The 13,754-nt window shown below is 32.8% G+C and overlaps 1 protein-coding gene and 1 pseudogene across 1 annotated transcript; both read right to left on the bottom strand.

Annotated features, from left to right (window-relative positions):
• Positions 1–5,322: 5,322 nt before the first annotated feature.
• LOC100809807 (uncharacterized) lies at positions 5,323–5,846 on the bottom strand (annotated as a pseudogene).
• A 4,098-nt stretch (positions 5,847–9,944) lies between these two features.
• LOC100500285 (uncharacterized) lies at positions 9,945–10,726 on the bottom strand. The gene has a single exon (NM_001248902.2). It carries the CDS (start codon positions 10,680–10,682, stop codon positions 10,155–10,157), a length of 528 nt encoding a protein of 175 aa, NP_001235831.1. The 5' UTR covers positions 10,683–10,726; the 3' UTR covers positions 9,945–10,154.
• Positions 10,727–13,754: the final 3,028 nt, after the last annotated feature.

Below are 13,754 nucleotides of genomic sequence, written 5' to 3'. Positions count from 1 at the left end.
TCTACACTTTCAATTCTTCCACGACTATTAACCTCTAAAAATAAAATGAGAAACCAAAAGTAGTTATTCATAAAAACAATATGTCCCTCCATTTTCTTTTCTTTTTCCAAAAGGATCACAACAAAGATGAAATGTATAAAAAAAATAGACAAGATATGGTATTCACGGGTGGCCGGTGGGATTTTAATTATTCAAAAACTAAATGAGTTAATGCTTAAATTTTGATGGATAAATTGGTGTTTGGCTCTTTTTTCTTGTACAGCTTTCCAATGAGCTAAATACTACTGTTGCACGCGTTCTTATATTTCAGTGATCCTACAACAATAATACACCATTTCTTAGTAACAAAGGTCTAGATCGACCAGCAATTTATTCAAGTGATGAAATATAACTTTGCTACAAAATGGAAGCAATTCTCTCTAAAGTAATTCCAAAAACAAGCTAACAACAAGTTTAGGACGTACGTATTTTGTCCAAAACTATATTATTCATCATATGAAAACAGCCAAGTCCTTCCTAGTGTTAAACTCAATAGAATAAATAAGCTAGTTATTGATTGATATAGATATTACCACGTGTAATAAGTACTCTCCTATATGCTGAACCACATACTAATTGTGTTGATTGAGTATTAGCCACGTGCTACTTCAGTGCAGAAAAAAACTAGCTGAAATAATATCATTTTGTGTATTTGATCACAATAACAAGAAACAAAAATAATTTCCGTTGTAACTGTTTTCCCCTTTCTCTCTCTCATTCTTGAAAAAGTGTATGTGCGTGTATGTGCGTGATTTTTTTGATGAATTTATACTCCAACAAATGGTATCCAGAGCAGGCTGTTGAAGTGTGATCATCGATTGAAAGTGAGGTGAGTGAAACCTAAACACGAGAGACGGTAAACGAGTGAAAACACGAGAGGCGGTAAGGAACTTTATCAATGGCAACGACGAACGGAAACTTTCCGGCGAACTTTCCTGTTCTTGATGGGAGAAATTACGATCAGTGGAGTATGAAGATGAAGGCGATCCTCGGTTATCAAGATGTGTGGGATCTGGTGGTGAACGGACTTGATCTGTTGTCGGAGAATCCAACCGCTGCGCAACAAGCGATATATAGAGATGCAAAGAAGAAGGATTGCAAAGGTTTGTGCATTCTGCATCAGTGTGTGAATCAAGCAATTTTTTAGAAAATTGCGAGATCGGAGACGAGCAAAGAGGCGTGGGATGTTCTCGCGAGCTCCTACGCCGGTGATCAGAAATTGAAGAAAGTACGGCTTCAAACTCTAAGGCGACAGTATGAATTGCTACGCATGGAAGAGAGTGAGACAATTGCTACCTATTTCACTCCTGTTCAAACCATGACAAATCAAATGCAATCGTGTGGTGAAACTTTGTCTGATAAGAAAATTGTTGAGAAGATATTACGATCGGTGCATTCGCGATTTGATCATGTCACGGTAGCGATTGAAGAATCGAAGGATCTATCAACGCTAAAATTGGAGGAGCTTCAAGGATCACTTGAAGCACATGAACAACGAATGAATGAGAGGAAGTCTGTGAAGCCTAGCACTGAACAAGCACTCATGGCAGAAAGTGGAAACAAAAGTCGTGACAGTCAAGGAAGACGTGGCAGAAGTAGAAACAATTACAGAGGAGGAAAAGGCAGAGGTAACAATTGTAACTCAAACTCTGGTAGAGGAAATTCTAGTAATAATTACAATAGTGAACAAAAGAACAATAGCAGTGAGAATTATATAAGAAGAGGTGGAAGAGGTGCTAGAGGAAGAGGTGGAAGAGGAGGAAGAAAAACTGATAAGAGTCACATTCAATGCTATAATTGTGAGAAATACGGTCATTTTGCTGATGAATGTTATAGTAATCCAAGCCACACTGATGCAAGATTGGCTCAAGAAGAAGATGGGAAAGAGGAAATTCTGTTAATGGCAGTAAAGGAGGAAATTGGTGATGATGGAGTGGAAGAAGTGAGGAAGGAGAAAGTAGATATAGAAGAAGTGTTATATATGGTGACTGTGAAGGATGAGAGTGATCATGGTGATAACTAGTTCCTTGACACTGGGTGTTCAACACACATGTCAGGAAAGAAGGAATGGTTTGTTGAGATAGATTTCACTGTCAAAAGCAGGGTGAGATTTGCTGATGACAGGACTATGAAGGTTGAAGGTGTAGGAAAGGTGATGATTAGGAAGAGAGATGGATCTAAATGCTTTATTTCTAGAGTGTTGTATGTTCCAGGAATGAAGAGCAATCTTCTAAGCATTGGACAGCTACTGGAGAAAGGTTACAAGATGGTGTTGGAGGATTGTGCCATGAAGGTGTATGACAATGAAAAGAGATTGTTGATTAAAGCAAATTTGTCAAAGAATAGAACATTTAAAGATGAGCTAGATGTTCTAGTGCAACAGTGTTTAGCATCAACAATTGACAAGGAAGAATGGCTATGGCATTTTCGTTATGGTCACTTAAACTTCACATATCTGAATAGGTTACAGAGTAAGGGAATAGTGAAAGGAATTCCTCATATCAAGGTGCCAAATGATGTATGTGGAGAGTGTATAAAAAGCAAGATGTCCAGAAACTCATTCAATCAAAATGTATCCACAAGATCCAAGAAGAAGTTGCAAGTTGTTTTTTCTAATGTATGTGGACCAATTCAACATATGACTCCTGGAGGTAACAAATACTTTGTTACATTTATAGATGAGTTTAGTAGAAAACTTTGGATTTACTTGATTAAGAGGAAGAGTGATGTGATTGAAGTATTCAAGAAATTCAAAGTTTCAGTGGAGAAACAATGTGGAAAGAATTTAGAGATATTAAGAACGGATGGTGGGGGTGAATATGTATCTGCTGGGTTTGCTGAATTTTGTGAGAAAGAAGGCATCACACATGAAGTAACACCTCCATACACTCCTTAACATAATGGAGTAGCTGAGAGGAAGAATAGAACTTTGTTGAACATGGTGAGGAGCATGTTAAAGAGCAAGAAACTACCAAAATATTTGTGGGGAGAAGCTGTGAACACTATTGCATACATCTTGAACAGAAGCCCAACTAGGAAATTGGAAAATATAACACCTGAGGAAGCTTAGACAGGAGTGAAACCAAGTGTGTCTCACCTCAGAGTGTTTGGATCTATTTGTTATAGACATGTACCTGACCAACTGAGAACTAAACTTGAAGATAAAGGAGAAATGATGATATTGATTGGATATCACTCAACTGGAGGTTATAAATTGTTGAATCCAGTGAACAACAAGATAGTGATAAGCAGGGATGTAGTGGTGGATGAAAGCAAGGATTGGGAGTGGAATGTCACACCAGAGATAGAAAAACATAATCAAGTTGAATTGCAACTTGAAGACAGTGACACTGTGACTGTGCAAGAAAATGAAACTGGAGAAGGCAATGCTGAAGGACCAAGAAGATCTTTGAGACAGAGACAAGTCCCTCAAAGATTAATTGATTTTGAATTGTTGAATGATGGTGCAATTAATGATGAAGGTGAGATAGTGCATTTTGCACTACTAGCTGAATCTGAGCCACTCACAGTGGAAGAAGCAATGCAGAATAAGAAATGGATTAAAGCTATGAATGAAGAGCTTAATTCCATAGAAAAGAATAATACTTGGGAGTTAGTGGAACTACCAAAGAATAAGAAAGTCATTGGAGTGAAGTGGGTGTATAAGGTGAAAGTAAATCCCAAAGGAGAAGTGGTGAGGTATAAGGCGAGGTTAGTAGCAAGGGGATTTCTCCAAAGGCAAGGCATTGACTATGAAGAAGTATTTGCACCTGTGGCCAGATTAGAGACAGTGAGAGTGGTGGTGGCACATGCAAGTTTGAGAGGGTGGAAACTACATCAACTTGATGTAAAATCAGCATTTTTGAATGGTCATTTACAAGAAGAAGTGTATATTGATCAACCACCTGGGTTTGCAGTGAAAGGCAGTGAGAGCAAGGTGTTCAAATTGAGGAAGGCTTTATATGGGTTGAAACAAGCACCACGTGCTTGGAACATGAAAATAGATAAGAGCTTGACCAATTTGGGTTTTGTGAAGTGTAGGTCTGAGCATGGAGTGTATGTGAAGTCAGGGGGTGAAGACATTATGATGCTATGCCTTTATGTTGATGATCTGTTATTGACAGGAAACATTGAAGCAAAAGTGAATGAATTTAAGAAAAATCAGATGGATGAGTTTGACATGACTGACCTGGGTGAGTTGTCATATTTTCTTGGAATTGAATTCAAGAAGTGTAGTGAGGGAATTGTTCTCACACAGCAAAAATATGCTATTGATATTCTGCATAGATTCAATATGCAACACTGTAACAATGCTGAAACACCTGCAGAAGCTGGATTGTGGCTCGATAGAGATAGTGAAGAGGACTTGGTAGATGCTACTGAGTTTAGAAGGATTGTTGGGGCATTGAGATATCTTTGCAACACCAGACCTGATCTGGTTTTCAGTGTTGGTCTGATTAGCAGAGTTATGGACAGGCCTAGAGTATCACATCTCAATGCAGCAAAATGAATATTGAGATATGTGAAAGGAACAATTGGTTATGGAATTTTGATGCCCATTAACCATAGTGAAAATACAAGAAAACTATATGGCTATACAGATGTTGATTGGTGTGGAGACAAAAGTGATAGGAAGAGCACTGCTGGGTTTGTTTTTCTAATTGATTCAGCACCAATTTCTTGGAGCTCGAAGAAGGAATCTGTGGTTGCACTTTCATCGTGCGAAGCTGAATACATTGCTGGTGCAATGGGAGCTTGTCAAGCAGTGTGGCTTGATACTTTGATGCAGAAACTGAAGATCAAAGAAGAAGGTCCAGTTGAGTTATATGTAGATAACAAATCTACAATCAAGTTAGCCAAACATCCAATTGCACATGGAAGATCAAAGCACATTGAAACCAAATTTCATTTCATAAGAGACCAAGTTACGAAGGGAAAATTCAAGTTGAAGTTCTGCAGATCAGAAGATCAACTTGCAGATATATTTACCAAGTCCTTGAAATCTGAAACCTTCAAGAAACAGAGAAGCATGCTGAATATTGTTGATAGTAGGAAATTAGCTTAAGGGGGTGTGTTAAACTCAATAGAATAAATAAGCTAGTTATTGATTGACATAGATATTGATTGATGTAATATCATTTTGTGTATTTGATCACAATAACAAGAAACAGAAATAATTTCCGTTGTAACTGTTTTCCCCTTTCTTGCTCTCGTTCTTGGAAAAGTGTATGTTCGTGTATGTGCGTGATTTTTTTGATGAATTTATACTGCAACACCTAGTTCCTAAAGCTCCACAAGATCAAGCACGAACTGGGTTTGTGTATTCTTAAAGAAATAACTCCTCAAGTACAATTTGAAGATAGTAACCAGAGATCTCACAAGAAGGGGCCCCGCAGCAATGATAAGGATTAAATCGATAGAGTTTTTTGGGGAGATAGCAAAAAGGGCTGATCCAAAAGTCATAGCCATGGAAACAGTGGCAGCCCATATCTCAAAATGGAAAGGAAACTTGTGAGTGAGTAACAAAATAACAAAGATGGAATTAAAAAAGGCCAAAGAATTGAAGATGAGGAAGACATAGTAAGCATGCTCATCTGAAGCATATATTGCTCTTCTTGCAAGTGTCCATCCTTATTCTCTTGCCAAACTCCACCAGGAGGATTCACTCCAGCTTGAAATGTCACTACTGCAACCAAAGTGAAGATTATCAAAAGAATGTTTCTTGTTTCTCTTGGTGTGTCCCTTACTTCTTCATACTTAAAGTATGTTAGCCAATTCTTCCTAATGCCAATTGGAAGAGTACCCATTTTTATTTATTTATTGAGTGAATAGACAATTTAGTCCCTGAGACTGTACCCACTTTACATATTAGTCTCTAACTTAATATTAAATTCAAAATAATCCCTATCTTTGCATAAGTGTTGCAAAATAGTCATTCCGTTAAATTTTAAAGTAACGCCGTTAGTGAGGTCAATTTTAGTGTCACGTGGATAGTCCACGTGGCACTAAAGGATGACGTGGCATGACACATGGACGTGTCTCTTAAAAGATGTCACGTCATTTGATGATAACAAAACTAGTAAATAGGTAATTTAGTCCCTGACTTTGTACCCCTGTTGTATATTAGTCCCTAACTTACTGAAAAATTCAAAATAGTCTCTATCTTTTGTATAAGTATTGCAAAATAGTCATTCCATTAAATTTTAAAGTAACGCTGTTAGTGAGGTCAATTTTAGTGTCACGTCATTTGATGATGATAGAATTAGTGACTTCTTCAAATTTGATGGTTCTGAACCAATTGAGGCATATATACGAAAAAGAACCCACACACACTTGAACAAATAAAAAGAACCAAAAATTCACAGCAACAACCTTATCTCTGTAGCCGTTAACACCAATGGGCGAGGTCTGCATAACCATTCTTTTTTCCTCTTTTTTTTTCTTCAATGACTATCAATGTATCATTCCGTGTTCTGATTTTTTTTTGTGTTTTGAATAGGAAGAGAAAAAACCAGAGGAAAACAAAGTGGAGGAGAAAAAAACAGAGGAAGAAGAAAAGAAAGAAGAAGAGAAAAAACCAAAAGAATCAAAAGATGACAAGGAATCCAAGGAGGAATCTGTGCCGCCAGAAATCGTGCAAGGCACAACCTTTGCAATGCATGGACACTTTAAACACGATTTCTGACATCTTTTAAGTTAGGGACTATTTTGCAACATGTATGCAAAAGATAGGGACTATTTTGAATTTTTCATTAAGTTAGGAACTAATATGCAACATGTGTACAAAATCAGAGACTAAATTGCCTATTTACTCGTTTTGTTATCATCAAATGATGTAACATCTTTTAGGAGGCACGTTCACGTGTCATGCCACGTCATCCTTTAATGTCATGTTGGATAGTCCACGTGGCACTAAAATTGACCTCACTAACGGCGTTACTTTTAAATTTAACGGAAGGACTATTTTGCAACACTTATGCAAAGATAGAGACTATTTTAAATTTAACATTAAGTAAGGACTAATATGCAAAATGGGTACAATCTCAGAGACTAAATTGTCTATTCACTCTTTATTTATTTATTTTGGTCAAGATTGAAGACTCTATGTATGTAATAGGCTGATTAATTGAGTGTTGTATTTATAGACGATATTCCAGCTTATAAAATCAGGGAGAATAGTCCTTGTGTTAATTATTAGGCTTTATTACACTAAATTAATTTTCTTATTTTTTTAATTTATTATTTGAGTCTTTCTATATTTCAAAATATACTATCTTAATTTTCATTTCAACATTTAAATTTTAAATATTTATTGAAATAGAAAGTTAATCAATATTTTCTTAAAAAATAACAACTTAAAAAAATATTTAAGAAAGAATTACGGTCATAATCCTTAAAATAAGAAATAGATTCTTTTACTATTATTCAAATACTCATTTAAATATTTAATATAAAATATAAAGTTAATATAAATTTTATGTAAAAATAATTTAAAATTTAATTTTTTTTAATTTATTTTATTTTATAATCTTACGTATTATCTTTTAAATATAATATATAAAATTAAATTTTATTTTGACATAAATTATATAAGTTTTATTTTTATTTTATATATATTTTAATTTATATAAAATTAAAATTTAATTTTATATATTGTATTTTTTAAAAAATATATATATAAGATTATAAAAATATAATAAATTAAAAAAAAATTATATAAAACTTATATTAATATTAGGTCAAACGTTGAAAGGACCTTTTGCTATTAAGTTTTAATCCTTTTGCTATTAAGTTAAAAATGAGGGCATGTAAAGTCCTTTACGTCATTCAAGATTCCGGTGCACAAGACAATGCTAATAAGGACGAAAGGTTTACCAAAAGTCTTCTAGTAAGAACAATGTGCCACTTGCTTTAATTAGTCTTGTTTGTTTGGATATAAAGTAAGAAAAGAAAAACAAGGTTTCTAGTTGACTTGGTTGACGTGGAATTGGAAAGGAGAACCACTAAAAATTATTAATATTATCATCATTGAAAAAAAAAATTATGTAAGGGGACAATGATTAACTAGACTCATGGACAATGTAAGGGACAGGCGCAGTCTTGTCCTTGACTATCCCTCTCCCCTCAGACGTGAACTAATTCTCATTAATAAAAAGAAAATTTTCTAATTTAATAGTAAAAGAATAAACTAAACAAAGCACATAAATAAATAAGAACTTAAAAATAAAGAAAGTATGGGGAAATTTAGAAAGTTAAACATGTCTTTTGGGAATTGAGGGACGTGAACCTCACACCATTTCTTAAGTTGATGGATTTTTTTCTTATTATAAATTTTATTGTTGTCAATATTAAATTAATAGTTGACAAAAGAAAAGGTTTGTGAGGAAATTATCACCATAATACATATATTATTTATTTATTTTTTGCATAAAAAATATTTTCCAATCAAATTTTGTTATCTAGTCCTTGTCGATGTGCTATACATATACCTGTCCTTGTTCGCACATGGGATCTTCTTAATCAAATTCATATCACAAGGTTATATATTCATAGAAAAGATGGATCAAATTAATTATATCAATATAATTTTAATAATTATTATATTATTTTTTATAATTTAATATAAAATATATTTTTATTAATTCAATTGTTGAATTAGATTTGTATATTAACAAGATGATTTGTGTCAAATTTTATCAAAATTAAATAAGATACAAAAAAGTAATCAAATGATCAATAGTTTAATATATTTTAAAATATTTATATCACTTTAATTTTAATCTATATGAATAGGGTAGTAAGTAATTTTAAATTAATATAAAATTTTGCACATGATATATGTGAAAGAAATTTTCAATTCAATAATGAGTTTTAAAAAAATATTATTCAATTGAAAGTTATAAAATAATGTAATAGTTGTTAAAAATTATTATTCAGTTAAAAATGTGTTTAAAAAGTATGTTATTAGCATATAACGCAAAAAAAATTAAATGACTCTTAGCATTTAATTGAAGGTAAAATATTTCAAAACATTAAGTCAAATTGATTTCATCATTGTTTAGTTTACTAACAAATTGTACTCATAGAGGTGGATCTACCACCAAGGTTACTACCCATCAGCATTAGGCGATTACCCCATTGGCCAAGGGCAAGTACCCTTCAATTATGACAATGCAAGGAACTAATTAAGGATTAAGGAAATGAGATTACTTAAAGGTAATACAATCATCATTTAGATCTCATTAGCATGTAATTACGTATTAGCATCATTACTAACTCTAAAGGTAAGGTCCATGAATCCAATTAATGTCCCTTAAAATGTATATATAAAGGATGAAATTTTCAAAATTACATGCCTTCATTTTCATTTATTATTTTCATTTATCATTAGGGAAAATCATTGACTTGAGCGTGCAGGCACCCACCCTCACGTGCATTGGAGAAGGAGCTCAGTGAGCAAGAGAAGAGAAGAAAATGATGTCACATTTGGAGAGAAGAAAATTACCTTAATATCCTTGTGCAGTGCAGGTACACAAAATAAAGAAGTAAAAAAGACAATATCAGAGAATTTGAAACTAAAATGAGAAATCAAAAGTAAAATTATTCAAAAACTAAACCGGTGTCCCTCTTTATATTTTTTTTAAGGTTCACATACTACTAAATGTGCAACAAAGATAATGTATAAAAAAAATGTAAACAATAGACAAAATACGGTATTCACAGGTTGCTGGGATTTTTACTATTCAAAAACTAATGTATTAATGCTTAAATTTTTATGTATAAATTGGTGTTTAGCTCTTTAAATTTCTTGTGCCGCTTTCCAATATTACAGTTGCACGCGTTAATCTTGTACTTCAATGATCCTTCAACCTTTCTTAGTTTGATAGGAGCTCAAAATATAGAAGTACAAGAAACAAAGACCAACAATTTATTCAAGTAAAATGCAATTTTGCTACAAATTAGAAGTAATTATCTCTAAAGTAATCACAGGGCTAATCAATTAATTTTCGAAATAATTTTCCTAAAACTAGTAAGTCTACTTTCGTCCAAAACTAAACAATATTAATCCCAACTATAAAAGCAATCAAGTCCATGGGTAGAGTTGAAGAACGAGATCAACCACGAACTGAGTCTGATTCAGGTAGTAGATTCTGACTTTGAACATGTTTCCTTAAGAGCAAGTTGAAGATAAGAACCAGAAATCTAAAAACAAAAGGCCCCGCAGCAGTGATAAGGATATAGCGAAATCTTACAGAATCGTCTGGGGAGACAGCAAAAATGGATGATCCATAAGTCACAGCCATGGAAATAGTGGCAACACATATCTCGAAATGGAAAGGGAACTTGTGAGTGAGCGAGAGAATGACCAAGATGGAATTAGAAAATGCCAAAGTATTGAAGATGAGGAAGACATAGTAAGCTTGTGTATCTGAAGCATATATTGCTCTTCCTGCAACGTGTCCATCCTTATCCTCTTGCCAAACTCCACCAGGAGGATTCACTCCAGCTTGAAATGTCACTGCTGCAACCAAAGTGAAGATTATCAGAAGAATGTTTCTTGTTTCGCTTGGTGTGTCCCTTACTTCTTCATACTGAAAGTATGTTAGCCAATTCTTCCTAATGCCAATTGGAAGAGTAACCATTTTTATTTATTTATTTGGGTCAAGATTGAAGACTCTATGTATGTAATAAGCTGATAAATTGAGTGCAGTATTTATAGACGATATTCCAGCTTATAAAATCGGGAGAATAGTCCTCGGTTAATTATTAGTAGGGATGGGTAAGCTGGTGGACCAGCACCGCGTAAGGTCCACTCATATAAGTTCGTATTGGTAGTGGATCAGTCTGGCTTTGTCCTGCGGACCCCGCAGGTTAAACGGGCCAGTCTGCGGACCTAGTTTTAAAAGAATTTCAATTTTAATAAAAATATAATACAATCAAATTAAGTTTAATATAGATGTAAATAAAATCTCCATAATTAGTTAATTATATCAATAAAATAAATAATGACTTAACAAAAGAAAATCCAAATAATTAATCTAAAATATGAAATTTAAACATCTCCAACAACAACAAATGATTCCATATTTGAAGTAGCTTGAGACTTCTTGATCTCCACATTTAAGAGTACAACAACAATGAATCAGTTCCAACAAAAATAGGATAAAAATAAATTGTAGAGAGAGAAGAGATGTACTTTGCATGGTGACGCGGTGGTGGGCCGAGACTGTGCCGCTAGGGTGTGTCGCATGACTACGTGAGTGTGAGTCGCATTTTGTTTTCCTTGTAATGGAAAGAGTCGTATGACTTGCACACTGTGCTTGACTGCGTGGCAGAGAAAAAACCGTGAGGAAAAAAAGTGTTCTTAGTATGTTACAATTACAACGGCTAAATATGATGTGAGTTATTTTTTTATAATAAAAATATATTAAAATATCTTTAAAAATATTTATTTAACAATTATTTTTAGCTTAAATGATAAGAATTGATATTTTTATTATTTATGACGTGCAGATATGAAAATGATAGATTAAAAGAAAAAAAAATAAAATAAAAATCAAAAAGAAAGATTTTTAGCATGTTATCACTTATCTTTTTTATCTTAATCTTTTATTTATGTTATCTTTTATTTTTCTTATTTTATCCTTTTTTATCTTTATCATCTTTTAATTTAAATCTTTTATTTTTATCTTTAAATTTTTATCTTATCTAATATATTTTTTATTTTAAAAGAAAAGTTTAAAGTGAAAAAGAGAAAATCAAACCTAATATAATTGGGTTAAGGTCACACAAATCAAACCTAATGTGGGCTGCGGACAACCCGCGCATCCCGGGGGCCAAACCCGCATAGTTCGCGGGTTAAGCGGGGCGGATCCAAAAATATGACATAATCATGAACCGTTTAAAAAAATTGGTCTATAACCTGCGCGGACCGCAGATCCCGCAGGCCAGTCCAGGGACCTGAGCCCGTTTATCCACCCTCAATTATTAGGCTAGTAATTAAGATTGTCCTCTTATTTTTTTTTATTACATTAAATCAGTCTCCTTATATTTTAATTTATTATTCGTGTATTTCTATATTTCAAGATATATTATCTTAGTCCTTAATTCAATTGTTGATTAAGAGATTGTTGAATTTTAAACATTTACTAGATTAAAAAATTAAATAATATTTTCTTAAAAAATAATAACTTAAAAAAGGGCTACAATCATAATCTTTGAAATAAGAAACACATTTTTTTTACTATTATACTCAAATACTCATTTAAATATTTAATATAAAATATAAAATTAATATAAATTTTATTTAAAAATAATTTAAAATTTAAATTTTATTCTTTTTTAATTTATTATATTTTATAATCTTATATATTATCTTTTAAATTTAATATACAAGATTAAATTATATTTTCACTTAAATTATATAAATATTATTTTTATTTTATATATTTTTTAATTTATATAAAAGTAGAATTTAATTTTATATATTATATTTTTAAAAAATGATATATAAATTATAAAAATATAATAAATTAAAAAAGATAAATTATTTTTATATAAAACTTATATTAATATTAAATGAAACGTTAAAAGGAGCATTGTTTTAATCCTTTTGCTATTAAGTTAAAAATGAGGTGTACCAAACAAAATATTGGAAAAGGTAAGGAGGGCACGTAAAGTCCTTTACGTCATTCGAGATTCCGGTGCACACGAAAATGCAGACGTCAAGGGACAACAGACTAATAAGGACAAAAGGTTTACCAAAAGTCTTCTAGTAACAACAAAACAGTGGCGAACCTATGTACATTTGTACCTTTCATTTTTTAAAATTCATTAAATTTATAAATACATTCTTTGATCCGCCACTGATAAAAAAATAGTATGTTACCCGCTCTAGTATTGTTTATTGGATAAAAAGCAATAAAAGAATAACTATGTAACACATGTGGCATTTAACTGGAGCCATATATCTTCAGGTAAAGATTTTCTGTAAAATAATGGGCATGGTTTACCATAAGTCTTTTAGTAAGGACAATGTGTCAGTTGCTTTAATTAGTCTTGTTTGTTTGGATATAAAGTAAGAAAAGAAAAACAAGGTTTCTAATAGAGTTGGTTGACGTGGAATTGGAAAGGAGAAAAATTATTAATATCATCATGATTGAAAAAAAGAAATTATGTAAGGGGACAATGATTAACTAGAGTCAGGGAAAATGTAAGGGGACAGGCAGGCAAATTGACCAAACTAATCCCCTTTTAGAAACTTATTCTTAAAAGGGAGCTGTTTTGAAACTTTTTCTTGGGGTCTGTTTCTGAAGGGGACTCGCCAATGGAGTTGGCGAGTTGGACACGTGGCGGCACCTGGTGGACTTGTCAGTGGAGTTGACGAGTTGCTGTCCACGTGGCGGATCCCACAATTCGTACTGGCGAAATGTTTTTTTACGGAAAATTTTTTTTAACTTCAAACGGGTATAACTTTTGATAGGAATGTCCGTTTGAGGCCCATAATATGTCAAAATGCTCGAAATTGAATGAAGAATCCCTTGGAAAATTTCCGAAGGGGATTTGGTCAATTCATGTTTCCAAAAAATGGATTTAAGATTCAACCACCCATTTTTTTAATCTTAAATCCTATTTTTGAGCTACTTAGAGGCGTTTTTTGGAAAAATGAGTTGACCAAATCCCCTTTGGAAGTCAAGGGATTCTTCATTCAATTT

This window comes from Glycine max, chromosome 18 (genome assembly GCF_000004515.6).
Source record: "Glycine max cultivar Williams 82 chromosome 18, Glycine_max_v4.0, whole genome shotgun sequence".
In the NCBI taxonomy this organism is placed as follows: Eukaryota; Viridiplantae; Streptophyta; class Magnoliopsida; order Fabales; family Fabaceae; genus Glycine; species Glycine max.
This window is presented reverse-complemented; position numbering and strand designations above follow the sequence as displayed.